Consider the following 24,067-nt stretch of genomic DNA (forward strand, 5'->3'; position numbering starts at 1 on the left):
GGCCGTCACCTAGGCGGGGCCTTTGGCCCTCCCCACCAACTCGCAGGACACACAATAAAGTTCTTTCCTCCTCCTTCATGAAAGGCAATGAACGGCTCATACCCCCTACAGCAATGGCTCAGAAGTGGAATTCTACGCTTGAATGACGAGCGGCAACGCAGGTAGCTGTGGAAGAAGACGCCGACGACGAACGGGGGAGCAGTGGCACGAGCGCGTTGGCGCGCGCTATAGCGCCGAGGGGCGCCAACGAGCCAGCTGTGGAAGACGACGACGACGCTCGAGCCATTGCTTATAAGTGTGAGTGAGTGAGTGAAAAACTTTATTGAGCTCCAGATTCGCTGGTCTTCTGTGGTCTTCATATGGCTTCGTCCATCTTCTTGCACAACGGTCGGTTGCCCTTAGTCCAGGGCTCCGCTGGATGCTGCTACCAGTTGTGAATCAGACCTTCTTGGTCGACCCGGCGATCGCTGGAGAGCACTCCCTCCCATTTCTCCGCGCTCGGGTTTGGTATAACGGGTACCACGTCTATCTTCTGGCATGCCCACGTTATGTGATACAGCGTGGGTGTTTCGGAGCATCGTGGGCATTTGTCATTGTATTGTGTGGGACGATAGTTTTAGCGAACTCCGACAACGACGGCACAGGGTCCGCATAAACACCTTCGCTGCCAAAAAAAAAAAACGCCCGTTGATTTGGCGTGGAGTGACCGTATTCCAGCAATGTTTAGCGTAATAGTACTACCTATATCGCTAAGGGCGACCCCTCTTCGCCCACACCGCAGTTTTTATTTGCTTTAATCTATTAAAGTGGCCCTGCAACGCCGTTTGCTGTAGGTTTACTCTCGGCAAGTCATAGAACACAGAACAAAAGGAATTATGAAAATTGACCGACACAAATCCAAGTTATCGGTCAGAGAAAATGAAACATACAAGCAGAATGAGAGTTAGACCATTCAAAATTTTTTTTTGCAACGCGGAGTTAAGAGATTCCAGACACGTGTATCTATACCGCAACCAACACCCATGGCTAATTCCGTATTCTTTCTCAAACTATGGCCGGCGAAGGATCACTCAAGCACACACTAATCACAGCGCTTAACCACGTACACTGGCAACAAAACATTTTCAAATTAAATAATGCATAGATTTTGAGACTCCTCGTTAAGAAACGCATACCTTGGCATATGCTTTGATGTTGTACTCTTTGTGACAACAATCACAAAGGATGTACTTCAGCATGATTTCTAAAGCTAAAAGTGCTGGCTATACCGCAATCCACAGCAGATGTAAGCATGAAATGGCTACCGGCAAAGCAGATTTGTTGGAGACGATACTAGGCGCAGTCTTAAAAGGGGTGTAGTGCATGTTCGCAACGGCACACACCACCTCGCCACACCACACGACACCATACTGTGCACTGGCCCGTATGGACGCAATAGTTTTGTGCCGCAGACAGAACCTCATTGCAAGTGTCGTCTCGGTCAAACAGCCATCCGCGATGCGCCAGACGCGCCGCGGACCTCACGGACCGCTGGCGTTGAAAGGAACACAGGCAACTGTCTCAGCGCCAAAAGGTGACAATCGAGTGTATAGCCTTTTTAACGTCGCTATTGGAAATGACAAATAAAAGTTCAGTGCACTAGACGTTAAGACTTTAGTGTCATTGTGAACAAACCTTTGGAAGAACTCGAAAGCAATATGTTTTTTGTAACTTGTTTGGGAAGTAACTAGCGCTTGTGATGCGGTCTTGACTGGTTGGCCGGATGATCTAGTGTTCTTCTCGCAACTTGTCCGGATGTTCTCGTTTGAGTGCTTGGATAACGGCTCCGGCTTTTGGCTCAAGGTCTCTTGAAGGTCGCCGATAACGGGAGCAAAAAGTATTTGATGCTTAAAAACCAAGTTATCTTAGCTAATTACCCTTCAGCGCTCATACCTATGGTCATCTTGGAGAGATGAGAACATATAATGGTGCGAAAAGCGCTGGAAAAAATTTATAACCATAACGAAAGTATCCTAATTATCTCGTTTCGCGGAATGTTCTGATCGTCAGTGCCCCAGCTGAATGTGTTTAACAAAACATTATGGCTTAAAATGCTTTGTTCATTGTTACCATCACTTCGTCAAGTGTTCGTCTCAATGTTTCCAAAGTTTTTGTGCGAAAATTTTGATATTTTCACTTCAAAAATTTCGGAACGTGTACATTTTTATAGCGGTCCTGCACTCTCTTCGTTTCCTACTTTTTTCTTATTCTACTGAATGTGGAAGATCGTGCACGAAAACGAAAATAAAGGGGGGGGGGGGGGGCAGGATGGCGGGGGTATGTTTCGTGTAACGAATACGGCGCCCAGCTCTGCCTCATAGCGTGGACGTGAGCCACTTCTGGGAAAGATGCCACCGACACAGGAAAACAGACACGCTCATGGTGCGAGAAAGCGCTTTCAAAACTCCACGACCCTGCCCTCATGTCTTTAAGAGAAGAGACTGCTTTTGGTAGTGCTTCCTCCGGCTCTCAGAAATTAGCTGAGTGCAGCGGATCCAACAGCCGTATTTTTTTCTTCCCGCCTCCCTCTTTTAAAGCGCGTGTACAAGACAGTGGGGGAATCGTTGTCTTGTCTATGGTGGTTAGTGGAAACGTCGGCCAAATGGTCCCTGATCAAATACGGCTGTCAGAAAATCAGGCCGGATATTTCGCGCGCTGTTTTTCTCTGAAACGTATAATAACATATGTGCTTTTCGCTTATCCGTTTCTTTATGTGGCTGACCCGATGACTTTCTTCGATTGCTCGCCACTGGAGAACCGACCGCGGACATCTGTGTTTGGTACCCTCTTATCACTGCGGAAAGGCTAAATGCTGGTGAGGAGGTGGCAGCTACTCTTCCTTCCATTTGACTCGAGGGCACCGCTGTGGCGACCACCGTTCGAAATACTAGCGCTGTTTTCGTTTTCGCGGCGCGGTAGGACAAGGAACAGCCGAAGAAGAGAGGGAGGGGGTGTCCACGTTTCAGTGACGATTTGTGGCGGAAACTTTAGATATAAACAGGACAGGCGCTGGCGAGCGTGGCCAGTTCACTCACTAAAGTCCGGGTGCTTCGCAGTGAGCCTGCAACGGTGGCCATGGCAAGGAACTCGTCGTCGTGGGAAAGTGCTGGTGCGAAATCGCTTGGCTTTTTAGGGTAAGTTGCCAAGATGTTCTATGCGCGAGAATTTGTCATCTTCTTAATTTATGAAGTAGCGTGTCAAGGCTATTGGCAGGGCCGACATCTACGGCTCGCATCACAGCCGTTACTTGCTTTATCTTTGTCTCTTTTTCGCATGAAAGGATTTGATAACGGTGAAACTCGAGATGGCGACCACGTGGCCAGCCTTTAAAAAAACATGTATTGTACTCAAGAAGGATCACTTGACTACCGCTAGCGTTTTTTCGCGAGTGGCATTTAGCTAGAAAAAAAAAAAAACGAAGTATTCACTATAGAGAAAGTACGACAGCGTACGACTATAGACAAGTGCGTCGAGCGAAGGCGCCAGGATGCTTTCTCTGCGAAAAAAAAAAATTACACAGATCGTTCCTGTCTACTTTCGCGAGTGGCATTTGGCTAGAAAAAAAACAAAAACGAAGTACTGACTACAGAGAAAGTACGACAGCGTACGACTATGGACAAGTGCGTCGAGCGAAAGCGCCAGGATGCTTTCTCTGTCAAAAAAAAATTTACATAGATCGTTCCTGTCTACTTTCGCGAGGGGCATTTGGCTAGAAAAAAAAAAAGAAAAACGAAGTATTGACTATAGAGAAAGTACGACAGCGTACGACTATAGACGAGTGCGTCGAGTGAAGGCGCCAGGATGCTTTCTCTGCCAAAAAGAAAAAAAAATTGACACAGGTCGTTCCTGTCTACCTTTAGGAATTGAATCCTTTTACGTAGCCCGTGGAATCTGGTCAGCCGGAAACGAAGACGTTCAGCCATATTCCACAGCATGTAACGGTTGATAGCAGCAGGCGGAGGATTTGGAGTAGCGGTCGAGTGCTCGACTTAAGTCGCGTAAACACCGGTTCGATTCCCCACACCACCTCGTTATCATTTTTTTTTATGTTGCACAAGAATAGCTTTGAATTCTTGCGAACGGAAGGACACATTCAGACTATTCCCTGTAGCTCACAACTGCTATATGCAGTAAAAGAACGTAGACTTGAATTCGAGTATTCTTTTATACCAGAATGTCGTCGTGCACTTCTGAAGCTGGGCTTTGCATCACAGAAGCGTTCGGCAACTAAATAAAATAAAACAACTGTGCTAGGAGGCTGAAACAATTTATTAGAGACAATTAATTAGAAAAGAAGCTATAAGCAATTGAAGCATTTCAGAGGAAACGCCCCTTGAAGTATGGGTGTAGTAATTCACGCTTCATTCTAAACACTGGTAATGGGTACAGAATATATAGATTTCTAAAATATTAAATTTAACATCTAAATCAATAGGTAAATCGAATCAGTAAGCCAACTTAATTGCTGCTAATTTGATATCATACTCTGGTTAACAATAATTTATTACTCCCATTAATTGAGTTGCAAACGCCCCCTCAGTAACATGAACTTGAAATATCTGACAAGAGGAAGTGTTAATCACAGAATGAGTGACATATTCGGCGTGGGACATGCAGAAGGGAAGCATTTGTTTGGCGCGGAATAGCAACGTTCACTCTTAATCGCCTCCGTGTCAGCGCGAACAAACTATCGAACATGTTTTTGCAGAAAGCATGCGGCAGTTCTTGCAACATTATTTTCATGCTCTTCGATGTAATGAGGCGTCCGTGGCAACGAAATACTTTCGATTTGTCTTTTCAGTTTTCAATTCATTTCAGACATTAACGGACAACGTGAAATATGGCCACGAGGTAAAGTAAAAGGACACTCCTATGTCTCCTGACAAGGCCTTCACCCCGGACTTGTGTCTGACAGCTGGAACAAAATCATTACAAACATGATGGATACAATAATAATTACAGTACTCATTACACGGGTATGCAAACAAGAATGAACATAAAAACACCTGGAACACGATTGTTAGTGAAAAAGATTATGCAATCTCTAACAGTGCATGTAGCAATCATTGGACAAGCATTCCACAGAGGAGTAATACGTCAAATTTAGCCATTCAGTATGAATCAGAGGTATTTCTCAGCATTGTATGAGACGTCATGGAAAAGCTATTGTAGGTTAAAGCGAGGCAGGAGAAGTTGCTTTAAAAAAACAAGGCATAGATGCGTTTTCATTTGCGAGTTTGATTAAGGCTGGGTATGCATTACGCTACAAAATTATTTGATTCTCGGTAGTTTTAGTACCATATTTAGTACTTGGTCTTGACCCCGTTAGTGAAATAGTGTGTAGGTCGTATACCACATCTCTGTTTAAATATTTATTTGAAAAGGCGGCATAATTGTGTTTAACTTCACGGAAAAGTCAGTGTGGCTAATCAAAACTTATACAACTGTGAAGACGGTAATATGTTTAGGGTTTCGCACAATGAATTTGTCGATCAGGACGGATGAGAAGAAACCAATTTAAGCTTCTTTTTTTTGGAGAAGCTGCACGTTCCCTAGACTAGGTGACAGCATGTTACTTGAGAGTGGATAAATGAAAAATATAGTTATTTCCTAACACGTAAGGGCAAAAAATTATTTGTCTGTATGACATACCAAAAGATCTGGATAACTTAGCACGAATATATTAAGTTCAGACCAACTGAAGTCAAACCTAGAAAAGACTCCCAGAAATCGACAAGAGTCTACGTGTGGTATTACAGAATTGTCGGTGCTCTATTTTGTGTCATGAAAGAGCGAAGTATTTTTCGTACGAAATAATATGTACTGTGTTTCGTGTACATTTAAGTTAATCTCATTTACATTAAGCCAGATGTGAAGCTCGTTAAGCCAGGTGTTCTAATGTGTCAAGATCTCACCAGAAAAGTACATGACGCACATGGCAATGACAGGAGTTAAATAAATATTAGTGATATTATTAATGTATAAAAGAAAAAGCAATGGACCCAGAATTGATCCCTGTGGGACCCCAAAGTTTATATCGCCCAAACCTGACTGAAATTCGTGAAGCTGTGCGCATTGCATTCTTGCGTTAACTTCGGCTTTTCGGGAATAAAGAAAAATTCCCACTGTAAAAAGTCTCTGTTCAAAGTTACTAAATACGTTTTCTTTTATCTGCAATATGCAGGTTCCACCGATTTTTCAGGCTAAAAGCCAAACTGGTGTTTAGAGATAATATTTTTAACTTTTATGAATTGATACAATCGTTTGTAAATAACACGTTCTGCGATTTTTTTTTAAAAGCGGCAATACCGATATTGGTCGATAATTATTGAGGCCATTTTTACTACCGCCTTTAAATACGATTACCTCGTGCAACTTTCATTCGGCCAGGAAACGTGCCCGTCACCAGCATTCTGTCAGAAATATAAGTTGGTGGTACCGGAGATATAGTAGATAGCTGCTTTGACAGGTAGCACGCTGGTTTTATCGTAACCGGGCGAGCAAGTGTCTTTCAGTACTTAGTACAGTGAGTGCTATCTCTTCTGATGTTGGCTCCAAAAGCAAAGATTCGCTGCAGTTCGTAGGAATGTATGAACTAGAAGATTTCGAGGCTGCTGCTATTTTGATGGGTTTATTGCAATTTATGCGTAATTTTCAGGAACGCAACGGCCAGCGGTGAAAGAACGGAACTGCACCTTCCCTTGCCAGAGATTAGCATACAATGCACGGTCTACGATCAATGTCTGGGGCTTGTTGTTGCCGTAGCAGCCGGCGCTATACTTTGGAAAATCATGATGTCCAAGAGTAGCCTCACAAGAAAGGTGAGAAAGACAAAATTTTTTTTATTAAATTTGTTAGGTCCAAGAAATGTGCAAGCAAACATACCTCACATTGTCGCTGATGCCGGCCGTAATCCTACGTATTTAGAAAAAGAATGAACAGACAGAAAAGATGACAGAAACAAATGTTGATGTATGAATAGGCTCGTTGCATTGTGACCTTGAAAGCAGACAAACCTTCAACTTTAGCAAAATATCGCAGAATAATCACCTAAAGGACACTTTGTCAGCGGCATAATGAGTGTAACAATGATTTGTTTATTATGCACGGAAGCAATAAAACATATGCAATACTTTTTTCAGCCACATAAACCAAAATCACGGAGGCTGCTGTCTGGGGCTCTTCCGCCAGTTTTTCCAAATGGTTGGATTCCAGTGCTTGAGTCGACGGAACTTGTTGTAGGAAAAATCAAATCAGTCAGCGCCTTAGGTAAGTTTCCCTTATCCTACAATTTCTGACTGACTCGAAGTGCCTAAAGTTCAAGATATTCAAGATCAAGATATTCCATCTACATATGTGCGAGAAATTCCATAAACTCCTTACGTCACTTAGCACTCTCGTATCGCATTGTCTAGCAGTGCTAGCAGTCTAGCAGTCTAGCAGTGCTATTGGAGGAACTAGAGGGCAATAAATGCGATATAATAGGGCTCAGTGAAGTCAGGAGGCCGAAAGAAGCATATACAGTGCTAAAAAGCGAGCACGTCCTGTGCTACCGGGGCTTAGCGGAGAGACGAGAACTAGGAGTCGGATTCCTGATTAATGCGGATATGTGGGGTAACATACAGGAACTCTATAGCATTAACGAGAGGGTGGCAGGTCTTGTTGTGAAACTTAATAAGAGGTACAAATTGAAGGTCGTACAGGTCTACGCCCCTACATCCAGTCATGATGACCAGGAAGTCGAAAGCTTCTATGAAGACGTGGAATCGGCGATGGGTAAAGTCAAAGCAAAATACACTGTACTGATGGGCGACTTCAATGCCAGGGTAGACAAGAAGCAGGCTAGAGACAAGTCAGTGGGGGAATATGGCATAGGCTCTAGGAATAGCAGGGGAGAGTTATTAGTAGAGTTTGCAGAACAGAATAATATGCGGATAATGAATACCGTCTTCCGCAAGCGGGTTAGCCGAAAGTGGACGTGGAGGAGCCCGAATGGCGAGACTAGAAATGAACCCTGGCATCATACAATATGTGGACGTGCTCGGCAAGGTGCGCTGCAGTGACCATAAGGCGGTAAGAACTCTAATTAGCCCAGACTGGAGGAGGAAACGGAAGAAACTGGTACATCAAAAGCCGATCAATGAGTTAGCGGTAAGAGGGAAAATAGAGGAATTCCTGATCAGGCTACAGAACAGGTATTCGGCCTTAACTCAGGAAGAAGACTATAGCGTTAAAGATATGAACGACAATCTTATGGTCATCATTAAGGAGTGTGCAATAGAAGTCGGGGGTAACTGTGTTAGACATGATGCTAGTAAGCTATCGCAGGAGACGAAAGATCTGAACACGAAACGGCAATGTATGAAAGCCTCTAACCCTACAGCTAGAATAGATCTGGCAGAACTTTCCAAGTTAATCAACAAGCGTAAGACAGCTGACATAAGGAAGTATAAAAATGGATAGAATTGAACATGCTCTCAGGAACGGAGGATGCCTAAAAGCAGTGAAGAAGAAACTAGGAATAGGCAAGAATCAGATGTATGCGTTAAGAGACAAAGCCGGCAATATCATTACTAATATGGATGAGATAGTTCAAGTGGCTGAGGAGTTCTATAGAGAGTTATACAGTACATATATCAAATGGATACACAAATACTACAGTGGAATGTTAGAGGACTTCTCCATAACCTTGACGACATTAAAGAACTACTACACAAACACAATCCCAAGTTGCTGTGTGTTCAAGAGACACATCTAAAACGCACACACTTTCTTCGCCAATACACCATCTTCCGCAAGGACCATGATGAGGCTAACACCTCGTCCGGCGGTGTAGCAATCCTTGCAGACAAGTCCGTAGCTTGTCGCCAGGTGGCATTACAGACACCCCTCGAGGCAGTGTCACTTAGAGGGATTATTTTCAAGAAGTTGGTAACCGTCTGCTCCATTTATATACCTCCCAGCTATCATCTCCAAAAAACCGATTTCTATAACCTGAAAAATCAGCTGCGGGAACCCTACATACTTGTAGGTGATTATAATGCCCACAACACGTTGTGGGGAGACGCGCGTTGCGACGCAAGAGGCCGACTTATTGAAAATTTTATCCTGACCTCTAATGCCTGCCTATTTAATAAGAAGGAACCAACATATTACAGCCTTCAACACAATTCATATTCATCCATAGACCTAGCAATAGGCTCTGCTTCCTTTCTGCCTCTTCTTGAATGGAATGTGATAAAGAATCCTTTTGGAAGCGACCACTTCCCTATAATTTAAAATCAATAATGCAACATGACAACCCTCCCCGGTTTCCCATTTGGAAATCAGCATCGGCTGACTGGGAGCATGTTAAAGAATTTACTCATTTACCACTCGATTTTATAAACAATTTTAGTATAGATGAAGCTGTCGCATATTTTACTGCTTTTATTATTGATGCTGCTGAAAAGTTTATCCCGCGAACAAATGGTGGTTCATTTAAAATACGTGTTCCCTGGTGGAATGATGACTGTAGAAATGCGCGAAAGAGGCAGAATAAGGCATGGGGAATGTTGCGTAGGTCGCCGAATGCAAAAAATCTTATTTAATTTAAACAAATAGTCACAGGGGAGGCGCATACGGCGTCAGGCGGAGAGAAAGCTGGGTGAGGTTCCTTTCAGGCATCAGTTCTTAGCGAAAGTTTGGAATGGCGTAAGAAAGCTAAATGGGCAGCAAATAAATCCGTTGCCTTTGGTGAACGATCAAGTAAATACCTTTGAAGAGCAGGCAGACACCCTAGGGGAGCACTTTGAGCGTGTGTCGAGCTCAATCCACTATTCCCAATCCTTCCTTAAACATAGAGAAATAGAGGAACGAAAGTCAATCACACGAAAATGCAGACAGAATGAACCGTATAACCGGCCTTTTAGTATTGCCGAGGTGAGAGCCGCTTTGAACACATCCAAAAGTTCTGCACCGGGACCTGACAGGGTCATGTATGACATGATCAGAAATTTACATACTGACACACAAGTAACACTACTCGCACTTTTTAACACAATTTGGGCTGTGGGATACCTCCCATCCACATGGAAGGAAGCGATCGTAGTTCCTGTGCTGTAGCTGGAAAAAGACCCTTCCTTGGCGACAAGTTATTGTCCGATAGCTCTAACAAATTGTCTGTGTAAGCTTTTTGAAAAAATGATAAGTCGCAGACTTATACATTTCCTTGAGCTCAACAATATGCTCGATCCTTATCAGTGTGGCTTCAGAGAAGGGCGGTCGTCAACCGATCATCTTGTGCGCATTGAAGGAAATATCCGCGATGCATTTATACATAAACAGTATTTCCTATCGATGCTCCTTGACATGGAAAAAGCGTATGACACGGCATGGCGTTACGGTATCTTGCGAGACCTGTCGGAAATGGGCATCCGTGGAAATATGCTGAACATAATTGAAAGCTATTTGTGGAATCGTATCTTCCGCGTGAAAATCGGCAACGTATTGTCGTGACCTTTTATACAAGAAACAGGTGTACCCCAGGGAGGAGTACTCAGTTGCACTCTCTTTATCGTTAAAATGAACAGACTTCGTCCTTCACTGCCACCGGCCATTTTTTATTCCGTCTACGTAGACGATATAGGGATAGGTTTCAAATCCTGCAACCTTACAGTGTGTGAAAGACAGGTACAGCAGGGCTTAAACAAGGTGTCCAAGTGGGCAGACCAAAATGGATTTAAAATCAACCCCCACAAAAGTTCTTGTGTCCTCTTCACAAGAAAGAGAGGTCTGGTCCCAGATCCTTGCGTAGAAATGGGTGAACAACAAATACCTGTAAACAATGAACACAAATTCCTAGGTGTAATACTTGACTCGAGGCTTACTTTCATCCCACATATAAAATGTCTTAAAGCAAAATGTCTAAAAGCAATGAATTTACTTAAAATCCTATGCCACACAACGTGGGGTAGCGACAGACAGTGTTTGTTGAATATTTACAGCAGCCTAGTTCGATTACGACTCGACTACGGTGCCGTGGTTCATCACTCTGCCGCACCGAGCGCGCTTAAGACGTTAGACCCCGTTCACCATCTCGGTATCCGCCTGGCCACTGGTGCATTTAGAACAAGCCCTGTTGAAAGTCTATCTGTCCAGTCAGATCAGTGGTCACTCCATTTTCAGAGAACGTACACCAGCTTTAACTATTTCCTTAAAGTTCGCTAAAATAAGGAACATCCGTGTTTCACAACTGCTAATGACTTGACGTGTGAAACACGTTTTCGCAATAGACCCTCTATGAGACTTCCTTTCTCACTGCGTGCAAGAGAACTTAGCGCGGAAATGGATGTCCCAGTTCTCGAACATCGCTTAATGCCTCCAGCTAAGTTACTACCGCCCTGGGAGTGGCAGGTGATAGACTGTGACATATCCTTTGTAGAGGTCACAAAGCACGCTCCTGAGGTTGAAATTGCTATGCATTTCCGTGAACTTCAATCGAAGCACTCCTGCAGCGAATTCTACACAGACGCGTCAAAATCCAATTCTGGCATGTCTTTTGCTGCAGTTGGTTCCTCATTTTCTGAATCTGACGTGTTGAATCCTTTAACAAGTATCTTCACTGCAGAATCCTATGCAGTACTTTCTGCAGTAAAACATATAAATTAAAACTCGACGGAGCAATAGTATTTACAGATTCGTTAAGTCTTGTAAAAGCGTTAATTTCCTTACGAAAGCATACAAATCCTGTTTTCTTTGAACTTTACTCGCTCTTATACAATATTTATGTATCACATAGACACATAGTAATATGCTGGGTACCTGGCCATAGAGGTATCGAGGGTAATATACTGGCTGATAAAGTGGCCACATCACTCACATCGCTAAACACTTTTCCTACAGCTGCTGTCCCTGTCACAGATCTGAAGCCTTTCTTGCGTAAGAAACTGCGACAACACTGGCAACGCATGTGGAACGCAGAAATAAACAAACTGCACGTTATAAAGCCACAGTTAAATTTTTGGCCCTCCCCAACAAAATCACGATGTCCCAACAATCAACAGATGTCCTATTCTGCCGCCTCATTATAGGGCACACATTTGGTACACACAATTTTCTGTTTACTGGAAATGAACCGACAACCTGTGGTCGATGTGGTGAGAGGCTGACCATCCTCCACGTCCTCATGGAGTATCGCAAAGCCGAATCTGAAACATTTTCCTCTTGCATATCGTTATTCCGTACCTCTTCACCCAGTTATGTTTTTTGGTAAGGAACCATTTTTCAACACCAAAGTAGTCCTCAATTTTTTAAATGAGGTTGTCCTACATGTTATGAGCCCAATAAATTCGTAGCGCATCCTCTTTCCAAAGGGTGCCGCTGTGATAGTCGTTTTATATAGCACATGCCTCCAGGCCCTTGTGCCTCAAGGGCTCTAACGAGGCCATGGTGCTCTAGTGAATTTTAGAAACTTATGCATTTTTTATATCGTATCGTTATTTTGCAATGTACCTTAATGCTCATAGTACACGTCATTTGTCATCGCCATAATTTTATTACACGTATATTTTACGCACTTTACAGTGACTATATTTTAGGCCCCTTTACAGCCACGGCACATCAACTTCATAGAACCCATCACCCCACTGCGAAATCACTAACACTTGCATGGCGCTCTTTGGCCATACCTAGCCCTTGCGCCAATAAAAACCACACATTCATTCATTCATTTTTACAAGTAACGCCGGAAGAAGTAAAGAAAGCCTTGGGAGCTATGCAAAGGGGAAGGCTGCCGGGGAGGATCAGGTAACAGCAGATTTGTTGAAGGATATGGTGGGCAGATTGTTCTAGAAAACTGGCCACTCTGTATACGCAATGCCTCATGGCTTCGAGCGTACCGGAATCTTGCAAGAACGCAAACATAATCCTAATCCATAAGAAAGACTTGAAAAATTATAGACCGATTAGCTTACTGTCCGTTGCCTACAAAGTATTTACTAAGGTACATCCATTTCCATATATATTTGCCATATATATATGGCAAATAGAATCAGGAGCACCTTAGACTTCTGTAAACCAAAGGACCAGGAAGGATTCCGTAAAGGCTACTCAACAACAGACCATATTCACACTATCAGTCAGGTGATAGAGAAATGTGCGGAATATAATCAACCCTTGTATATAGCTTTCATTGATTACGAGAAAGCGTCTGATTCAGTCGAAACCTCAGCAGGTATTGAGGTATTACGGAATCAGAGTGTAGACGAGCCGTATGTAAAAGAACTGAAAAATATCTCTAGCGGCTCCACAGCCACCGTAGTCCTCCATAAAAAAGCAACAAAATCCCAGTAAAGAAAGGCGTCAGGCAGGGAGATACGATCTCTCCAATGCTATTCACAGCGTGTTTACAGGACGTATTCAGAGACCTGGATTGGGAACAATTGGGGATAAGAGTTAATGGAGAATACCTTAGTTACTTGATATTCGCTGATGATATTGCCTTGCTTAGTAACTCAGGGGACCAATTGCAATGCATGCTCACTGACCTGGAGAGGCAAAGCAGAAGGGTGGGTCTAAAAATTAATCTGCAGAAAACTAAAGTAATGTTTAACAGTCTCGGAAGGGAACAGCAGTTTACGATAGGTAGCGAGGCACTGGAAGTGGTAAGGGAATACATCTACTTAGGGCAGGTAGTGACTGCGGATCCGGATCATGAGATTGAAATAATCAGAAGAATAAGAATGGGCTGGGGTGCGTTCGGCAGGCATTCTCAGATCATGAACAGCAGGTTGCCATTATCTCTGAAGAGAAAAGTGTATAATAGCTGTGTCTTACCAGTACTCACGTACGGGGGAGAAACCGGGAGGCTTACGAAAAGGGTTCTACTTAAGTTGAGGACGACGCAACGAGCTATGGAAAGAATGATGGGTGTAACGCTAAGGGGTTAGAAAAGAGCAGATTAGGTGAGGGAACAAACGCGAGTTAATGACATCTTAGTTAAATCAAGAAAAAGAATTGGGCATGGGCAGGACATGTAATGAAGAGGGAAGATAACCGATGGTCATTAAGGGTTACGGACTGGATTCCAAGGGAAGGGAAGCGTAGCAGGGGGCGGCAGAAAGTTAGGTTGGCGGATGAGATTAAGAAGTTTGCAGGGACAACATGGCCACCATTATTACGTGACCGGGGTAGTTGAAGTATGGGAGATGCCTTTGCCCTGCAGTGGGCGTAACCAGGCTGTTGATTATATATAATCTCAAGCGCGTCGGCTTTTGTACATGAGCCATTGAAGATTCCAGAATTATCGCAGGTGCCGCGCCTATTACTATACAATTCGCGCCGCGCATACAATCAGATTACAGAAGGCTCGGTGACAACGGATAGAACCATCGATACCACTCGAAGAACTTCCGATACACATGCAGGTGCGTTCTGCACTGAAAGACAAACACGTGGGAATATATATATATATATATATATATATATATATATATATATATATATATATATATATATATATATATATATATATATATATATAGACACGTGTACTTGTTTATCTTTATCGGGCGACCACGTATCAAGTTTCTGGAATGTTATCGATGGTTCCATCCCCTGTCTGTGACTGAACCTTGTGTAATCTGATTGCATGTATGCGCGACGCAATTAATGTAGAACTTTGTCGAACACACGCAGGCCCCAGCGATCACTCTGGAACGTTCGACGACTGATGTATGAAAGCCGACGCGCCTGACCCGCTGTTCAGATTTTGACGATCGCCAACTGTGTTCGCCGCTGTCGCCGTTCTTTAAGTGTAGCCTGTTTTTGTGGGCACAGGTTCGCCCAGGTGATCGCTTACGCTAGCTGGTCGCTGTCAAAAGCGGAAGGCAATTATTCTACGACCGAAAAGGAATGTCTCGCCATCGTTTGGGCTACAACGAAATTTCGCCCTTACGTATATGGCAGGCCATACAAAGTCATCAGCGACCATCACGCGTTGTGTTGGCTAGCGAATTTAAAGGCTCCTTCAGGACGACTGGCGCGGTGGAGCGTCAGTCTACAAGAATACGACATCACTGTAACCTGCACGTCTGGACGAAAACGCTCCGATGCCGATTGCCTGTCAAGCGCCCCCATTGACCCGCCGCCGCTAGAGGACGACGATGACAAAGGCTTCTTTGGAATAATACGCGCGGAAGACTTCGCTGAACTGCAACGAGCAGACCCGGAGCTAAAAGGCCTCGTCGAGTATTTGAAAGGGCACACCGACGTTGTCCCTAAGGCATTTGAGCGAGGATTATCTTTGTTCTCGCTTCAAAACAACATACTAGTAAAGAAGCACTTCTCACCGGTCCGCGCCGACTACCCTCTTGTTCAGTCAGCGCTGCGTCCAGAAGTACTGCACGCCCTGCATGACGATCCGACCGCTGGGCACCTCGGATTCTCCCGGACGCTATCGAGGATACAGGAAAGGTATTACCGGCCGCGCCTGATCACCGACGTTGCCCGTTACGTTTCCAGCTCTTTCATGAAAACTGAAGGAGTTTGATCGCTAGCACGCCTAGCATGCTAGTCCAGGTTATTTCAGTGGTAAACAAAATTATACACACAGGTCATGCGACACACGCATAACTCACACACATAAAAGAATATGCATAATTACAGTATCTCCCTGAGATCTTAGGTAAGTTAAAAGCACCCTCGCAGTGCGGGGACGCGCAGGCTGCGGTATATTCTGTGATCAAGTGCAAGTTATAGCTCGAATATACTCAAAGGTATATTTAGTGCGCTCATTAGGACCATAGAGTTTCGTTTGACCACCATGGGAATGATGAGTAATACATGAATTTGTCTGATCTTCATGTTTGGGTTTAGAAGTTCTTGTGGCTTCGTTTATTGCTGTTTATCTGGGCCTAAAGTGAACTAAACTAAAAAAAATTATACTTTTTCAATACAAAAGGTGATAAGACTCTGCAAGCATAATCGCAGCTGCAGTGGTTCCGCTTGTGCATGCATTCGTGGCATACTTATTTCAATATCGGGCTTCTATGCTAGACGTCCTGTGTTCAAATTCTGCTGTCTGACAACTTTAATAATGTGTACTTCATTATTTATAACGCAGTACTTTCTTTAAAATGACCACTTTGCAGAGACACGAAGCCGTTAAAGCCAGAAGGACGAAGTTTAGGCAAATTCATATACTACACATCATTCGCATGCTGGCTGAACTATCCTGCTTGCAGCTCCCGTAGACACTAGCGCCGCAGTTTCCTCTAGTAATTGTATGAAACTCTATGATTAGGAAGACCTTTGGGAGTGAAAAACATTTACCGATGATTGCGATACTTCCTAATGCGAAATTCGAACGCAGCTGTATATGTGTTTTCGTTTAGCGATATATTGGTTGGCGCGGACAATCTGATCATGCGGCACGTTGCAAACGAGCTAAGAGTGGTGCGACTGCATGCCTCACTAATCGGGAGAACCCGAAAGGCAGCGCGCGGTTGACGCGTGGCCGCGATTCAGAATGCACAGCTGCGGCTTTCTATAGGAAGGTCCCGACGCTGGTTCGGGTTCGGCCGCACCGCTTTTTACGGCGACGCCCCTCGCCTAGTCCCGGTGCAGTGCCGTTCCTGCTTCTGCAGCCGCCGCAGACAGACTTCCGTTCATGCAGCGCTTTGTTTTGACGCGCTTGCCGCATGCCTTATCGATGGCATCATCGGTGAGCAGACGACACGCGCTACTCCGGCGCTATCTCGGAGCGATCGTCGCCGCGGAAAGCCCCCATTCACACTAGCAGTAAAACGAGCGCGGCGCGGCGCCGGCGTTCAAACGCAGCTGCGGCAGAGCAGCCACACCAACTGGCGGCGAGCCGCTGCGGCAGTCACGTGACAGCATGAAAATATCGCCTCCTCTTTGTAGGCGCAAGATGTCTCGTGCTTTTTTTTGCTTGCTTTTTGGAATAGCTTCGATTGAACAAGAGGGGACACTCGACAAAAACGGGCAAAAGCAAACACGTCACGCCTAGTGTTAATCCCATCCGTTAGCTGACGCGAGCACCGAAAAAAAAAATTAATTTAGACGTTTTATTTATTAAAATTCTTTTTCGCTAAAAATTAAAAGTTTTGAGTACAAACGAACTTATAATTTGAGTCTTATTTTTGTTGCGTTACCTAGCAACAAGCTAGCGGCACGCCAAACACGCCATACATATGCGCCATTTGCATGCGTCATGCGCCAGACACGCCACTGAAGCGAGCCAGGCCGGCTGCGCATGTGAAGTTCGCCTGTTGGGCGACCCGTTTCTTTTGGACGTAGCTTGCTTGTGGCTCCCGTTGTATTCTTGCGCTTTTTGTGCACTTCGACATCCCGCCACTGCACTATTGACTACGGAAAGGTAAGAAATATTGTTTGACAATCTGCTACGCATTTCAAGCTATTTAGGGTTTTACGGCAGGCAACCGAGACTTGTGACGCAGTTAGCGAAAAGCAGTTCGGGCGTGTGGCGCAGTTCGTTTCGCATGTACTGAATATTGCTGGGACAAGTTCGTGACGCTTTCTCTGACCCCGAGCATTATCGTAATTAATTTTGCTGGTTACGTTTTGGGACACTTTTGAAGTACGCTCGCCGCTCCTGACGTTGTGACGCAGTTAGCGAAAAGCAGCTCGGTCGTGGAGAGAAAGTAAGTTCTGCGTGCACTGAACCTCAGTGGGACAAGTTTGTGACGGTTTTGTTACCCCGCAACAACATATGCATTCTTTGGGTACTCACGCTAGCGAAAACGCGACAAGCCAGGAGTGATAATACTGGAGTGCGCTGCTTGCGCCGGCAGAACGCGCAAGATATAACGTCGAGGAGCTCAAAAACAGCACATACAACAATTAAAGCAGACAGTATTTGTGCCATCTGCATTGTAGCTGTATTAAAATGTAGATCACCGTTGTAAAGCTACGCCCATGATCTATGAACAAAAGCAACGGACCTGTATAGGAAGTTTGGTGAGCCGATTCATACTCATATATGTTTAATTTTGAAAGTTACCGTAAAAGCGACAGCAACAGTAAAGTGGGTTCGTTTACCAGCTCGCTCACAACGTACACATTGTATGATTTACCTCCACGGCTCACAAGAGAGCTGCTAAGAAGCTTTAAGGGAAGGAAATATGCTTTCGTTATCTCATTGCAACAAATGAAAGCCTTTGACGCCCCTACGCGGTCAGCGCAAGCAGTGAGAAAGGTAATTAAATGCAGCCATACGCTGCATGGGTACATAAGAGGTGCATAGCGTAGTCGTCCTATAGATATGTAGGAAAAGAGAACTACGCACGACATAAATATCCTAGGGCGACTATCCCACTGGTCCAGTGCATGCATTGCTGGCGCGTGGAAGCTATCGCCGTTCTATTTACATCGGTGGATCGCATAGGAACTGCAGTACCATTTGTTGAAGGCACGAACAAATAAATTATCCTGCGACAACCGTTTCGTGCTTTCTCCGACAACGCCAGGACGGGCGCCAACTTCCAACTAATTTTTTTCAGAACGAGAAATTATGGGAAAGTGAGACATCCACCCAATCGCAGCAATTGGATGAACTATTGGATGAAGTGCAGAACTATTATGTCAAACTCTTGCCTTTGCTTCGAGTTGACAAATTCGACTTCGCTCTGCCATCTGCTAGCCTCCTGGTTAGCTCAGATGGTACAGCGGCTGCCCCGGAAAGGCGGTGGTCCTGGGTTCGAGTCCCAGACCAGGACGAATTTTCTTCAACTGCGAGGTTTTTCTTTCGAGGAACCCATATGGGTTTCCTTTCTTGCAATTGCTACGACTGGGTGTATGTCTCATTTTCCCTTAATTACTTATCTCCACGCTGTGGGTTTCCGCCCAACTATTACGTCGGAACGAGAAATCCTTTATAACTACAGCCAGGTCACGCGATCACAGTGAACATGCTACAGCGGACTCTGGACAAACAAGGATAAATAACAAAAATCAAGGAAACGAACCCATAGTTTGCATTATTATTTACGCACGTAATTGTGGATTTTCTGCAGGTCAGGAATTTGTCGCAGTCCGATGTGAGGACGGAACGGCACGAGTATTCGATGCATACTGCCCACATTTGGGCGCCCACCTGGGAATGATGGGCCGTGTGGCGGGAGACATCATCGAGTGTCCTTTCCACGGATGGAAGTTTGATTGTAAAAACGGATCTTGCATCCACGTGCCGTACTCCGTCAAAGGTGAGTGGGCGTGGTAAACTTTAAGAGCTGACGATTTCACACAACATTGGTTGAAGGGTTCATTCGGCCAGTTCGCAAACTACCAAAGTCCTGCGTGCACTAAATATCTCCCAGCAAGATGGACGTAGCCACTGGTTATTGTTCTCAGCAGCGAGCGCATTGAATCGTTCGAATTTAGCGCCAATACAACACCGTGCTGAGTCATATGTGTTTGTACCGGCAAGACTATCTATTATCTCCACTCTGTAAAGCATTCATTCACACAGTTCTCATTGCAATGCGCCTCCTAACAGTAAGCCCTGAGAGTAGCTATAATATGCGTAATACTCCAGCGATGAGCCGCGATGAGCATTTTAAGCCGCAATGAATTATCTCGTTCCTTCCTGCAGCCCCTTCTTTCGCCAAGGTGAAGGTATGGACGTCTAAGGAACTCCTCGGCCTGGTGTTCGTATGGTACCACGCAGACGGCAACGCACCCTCATGGAACGTACCAGAGGACATATTGAGCCGCACTCTAGAGTCGAAGTCTACGGGTCGATTCGAGCACTCGGTGCACTGCCACATCCAGGACATAGCTGAGAATGGCGCCGACTCGGGTCACTTCAACAAGATCCACAAGGCGAGCAGCTTGGTCAACGGCACCGATTTCGAGAAGAACATGGGCGAGTCGTGGAAGGGCCGCCTTTTCCAGCACCAATGGGTGGCTACATGGAGCCCAAACAAGCACGAGGCTACGGTGGTCATTGAGGCCTTCATATCTATACTCGGCTGGAAGCCCGACTATCTGCGTCATCATGTCGAGGCTCGCCAGGTACATCCAAACACACTGAGTTTCTCCTCTTTTCAGACATTAGGTTTAGGTTAGAGCCTGCCAGCTCGTTTTGTTAGAAATAATGCGAAATGTGGATTGAACAGGACATTTTGCGGTGGAACGGCCGGTTTACTTCATCGTGCTGCCTGGAAGAGCAGATAAACATGTTGGACAAATATGCAATCGTTTTGTTATCTGATAAGGATCCTGAGTAGACGAATTTTTTCTAACGCCAAGGACCAGTAAGCATGTGGATGACTTGGACATAAGAATTGTCTTGGGCTGATCGCCTTAATCATCCCATCAAGGCGATAGCTATGAACTCTTTGCAGTTGAGTTGTGTGTGTGGGGGGGGCATGGTTAGAGGAGCAGCTATATACTTTATCGCGATTAATCATGAGAGGTGACGCTTGCTTTCAGTTCAAGTAACATGGTACCTAGTATTGAACTGTTACGTACATGACTAAACGGCTAAACGGTAGCCTAGCCCCTAGAGCTTCTGAAAAGTGGCACAAATTGATGGTCTGCGGCGACTTCTAGGTGACATGCTGTAGATTTTTTTTGTATTCGTAACAATGGCGTTTTCAGGTTGTTACACAGCGTTTATAGGAGAACTTTTGATGGTTACTACAGGACGTTCATAGCAGATTATGTGCGCGTTATCTTGAAGTCAGGAGAGAGGAGCGTTTTACTTGTCATTGTGGAGATCGAGGTGCCATCCCGCGTCTCATCTCCCACCTCAATCGTGGTGACGGTCACTTGTCATGCTCTGTCTCCGGAATCGCTGCCAGCTACTTTGCCGCGCCAACCGTGCTTCTCCCTCCGGTCGTCGAGTCATACGCTCGAACACACGCCGTGTGCGCTCCGATTGACCTCACCGTGACTAAACACCTATATTCTGGAAAGTAGCGACACCCTCCTTCGCGCGCGCTGCGTACGGTACGCTTTTTCTGCCAGCGGCTGCTGGGCGCTGCGGAAGAATCGGTGTGCGCGCTTGTTGTTCCAGCCATTTGAAGCGTTACTGTGGTATTAATCGCCCAATGACCCTGGCGTGATTGCGGTAAATTTCCGATAGGTCATGCTGGCCAATATTTTCGAAAAAGACTGTGCGATGAACTAGCGGAAGCACTCTAAATAAAGTTAGAGGCACTTAAATCTCCTTACGTGCATTGATTGCGAAAGCATTATGACACTTCCGCGCGATATTTCTTGCATTCTTTGTGGAGGCAGCGGCGTGTTTGGGTATGGCGTGTCTGGACGTGTCGACTATATTGACGTTCATACTATTTCGACATCCAGGTTACGTGGCATTGTCATATGATGTCATCACTTGGTCATGTGACCTTGCAACTTATGATCCTTACTTGGTCACGTGACTATGTCACATGACGGGATCCCTTTGTCATGAGCTCGAATTGGACAAAGTAACTTTTGAGGGTTGGCCAGGTCGGTGTTGAACGTGGGTCAACTCGACTTTCGAATTGAGCAAAGTCAATTTTAGGGGTGGGCCAAGTAAATTTTGAGTGGGCAAGGTCGGCTTTGAACGTGGGTCAATAAAATTTTTTTCGAATTGGGGAAAGTCAATTTTTGGGGTGGATCACCCAAATTTGGGGGGTGGGCCAAGTCAATTTGAGGAGTGGCCCAGGTCTGTTTTAAACGCGGGTCAACTCAATTTTCGAATTGGGCAAAGTCAATTGTTTAGGTGTGAGCCAGGCCGGCTTTATTTGACATTGAAACGGGTCGCCATCACTTATTCACGTGGGTTTTGGTACGATCGGATGTTAACGCTGGACGGATGCCGGACTTTTCGCTTCATGGGGCATATCAAATATCAGACGTTTTCTTAACGGATATGCGACCTGGGTGACAGAGTATTTGTATAAAATATGTACAACCTCGTTAGAACCTTTTGTGATACCCGACGATTGGCGCACGCGAGGATATTCTCAAATCCTAAGTCTGGATCTCCATTAGAATTAAACAACTACAGACCAGTTTCCCTAACATCCACAATTTGTAAGCTGTTAGAACATATTATACTTAAGGCGATTATGATACATCTAGAAAATAACCAACTGCTTCCTAACAATCAACATTGCTTCAGGACTGGTCTGTCCACTGCAACTCAGCTAGTCGAAATAACCAACGATTTCGTAAATTCACTAAATATGACGAGTCATATTGACGCAGTATTTAGACTTTTCTAAAGCGTTTGATGTTGTTCCGCATGATGGTGTAGTAACTAAACTGTATGCTATTGGTATTGAACACATTGTTCGCTGGATAACATGCCACTTAGCTTCAAGGAAGTAATACGTGGCTGTTAAGAGGAAGTTTTAGCTCGGGCCCAACTCCGACGCGGCTTATTTAAATACATGTAAAACGCAAAAACGTTTTTCTGAGATAACCCCTGGACCGATTTTAGTGAAATTTGCTGCATTTGAGAGGTAACGTTATATTCTAGAGCCTGCTGGAAGTGGAATTTCGATTTAGGGCGTCAATGTTGTTAAAATAATTTTCAAAAATTCGCAAGCTTGAAAATAATAGATGCACGAAGTTTACAGATTAATACCTGTGCATCAAGGACAGATGTCGCGGTTCTGTAAACGGCACCCATTAGACTATTAAGAGCGGACAAATAGAATTTGTCATTTTATATCTTACACGAGTTTGTTACTTCGTGTACAAGGGTTCTGCAAAAGCTGTATTTTTATATTACTAAATTTTTTGAGATTCCTGTGTGACATATCAATTTTGTCCTCTTAAGATGTGCTGTTAGATACAATTCACGGAATTGTGATATCATTTTTCATTGCCGAGTTAGAGTTGTAAACATGATAATTTCATTTCCTGAAAATTTTTGATTTTCGCCAATTTTTAATGAAAAATTGACCTAAATAAAAAATTCGAAACCAACAGTCCCTAGATTTTAAGGTGTCCCTTTAAAAGCAAAAAACCTCGTCAAATTTGGTGCAGTGGTTGCCGAGAAAATCGAATTCTCCTTTTATATGTATTTAGATAGGAGCATCCGAGCTAAAGCTTCCTCTTAATGACTGCATCTGATACACTCGATGTACACTCAAGAGTACCACAAGGGTCGGTGCTCATTCCACTGTTGTTTTTGTTTTATACAAATAATATATATTTATGAGTCCAACCAGCTGTAAAGATCTGACTTCTTGCGGATGACTGTGTTGCTTATACCAGCATAAATCAACACTGTACAAGTCTGACTTAATAGTGCATTGCATTCAATCAGTACATATGGTGTGACAAATGGGGCTTGAAGCTCAATACTACGAAAACGGCGAGCATAACACTTAGTAACAAAAAAAAGCATTTAGAATGAGCTTAAACCATTACATATGCTTATGTTAAAAAAACTCTGCAGGTGAATTATTTGGGTCTTACACTCACGAGTAACTTAAGTTGGGTACCCCATACAGATAATCGTTGTAGTAACGCAGTGAAAAAACTAGTAATTTTCAAATGGAAACTACCTCATGCGTCACCCGCTGAAAAGTTAACAGCAAACAAAGCTCTCATCAGGACAAAATTAGAATATGTGGACCAAATCTGGAGCCCTTATCAACAATATGTAATTACAAAAATAGAAAGGGTACAGAAATTACCCTTGATGTTTATCATTCCACCTATTCGTGCTTCTCGATCCTATCTCCTTCACGATCTAGGGCAAAGATGAAAAAAAAAACGCGGTCATCGTAGGGTGGTGTCCAGATTAAAATTTACCTATCGGCTTTACCATGGTCACCTTAAAATACCGCGTCAGTCACATAACCGAGCCGTCCATGCGCTTTCACCGTACACACCACAACAAAACAGTTAACTATTTAGTTACCTTAACATAATACGACACAATCGTTCGTTCATCTGTTGAATAATCTTTCTTTTAATTATTAGCATCCTGCACACAAGGAAGGAAATTAATAAATCCTCGTGTTTGTTTTATTAAATTTAATTAATATATGCTCAA

The 24,067-nt window shown here is 44.3% G+C and overlaps 1 protein-coding gene across 2 annotated transcripts in view; it reads left to right on the plus strand.

The window, feature by feature from the left end:
• The window catches only part of LOC126526250 (cholesterol 7-desaturase nvd-like), a 53,169-nt gene that overhangs the window by 9,497 nt on the left and 19,605 nt on the right, over positions 1-24,067 (plus strand). For both annotated transcript variants that reach the window (XM_072289697.1, XM_072289696.1), the window contains exons 2-6: positions 3,096-3,173; positions 6,698-6,860; positions 7,182-7,308; positions 19,074-19,262; positions 19,652-20,073. In XM_072289697.1, the coding sequence (XP_072145798.1) occupies positions 3,096-3,173; positions 6,698-6,860; positions 7,182-7,308; positions 19,074-19,262; positions 19,652-20,073 (979 nt within the window). The remainder of the gene's footprint in view (positions 1-3,095; positions 3,174-6,697; positions 6,861-7,181; positions 7,309-19,073; positions 19,263-19,651; positions 20,074-24,067) is intronic.

Source organism: Dermacentor andersoni, chromosome 8 (genome assembly GCF_023375885.2).
Source record: "Dermacentor andersoni chromosome 8, qqDerAnde1_hic_scaffold, whole genome shotgun sequence".
NCBI lineage: Eukaryota > Metazoa > Arthropoda > Arachnida > Ixodida > Ixodidae > Dermacentor > Dermacentor andersoni.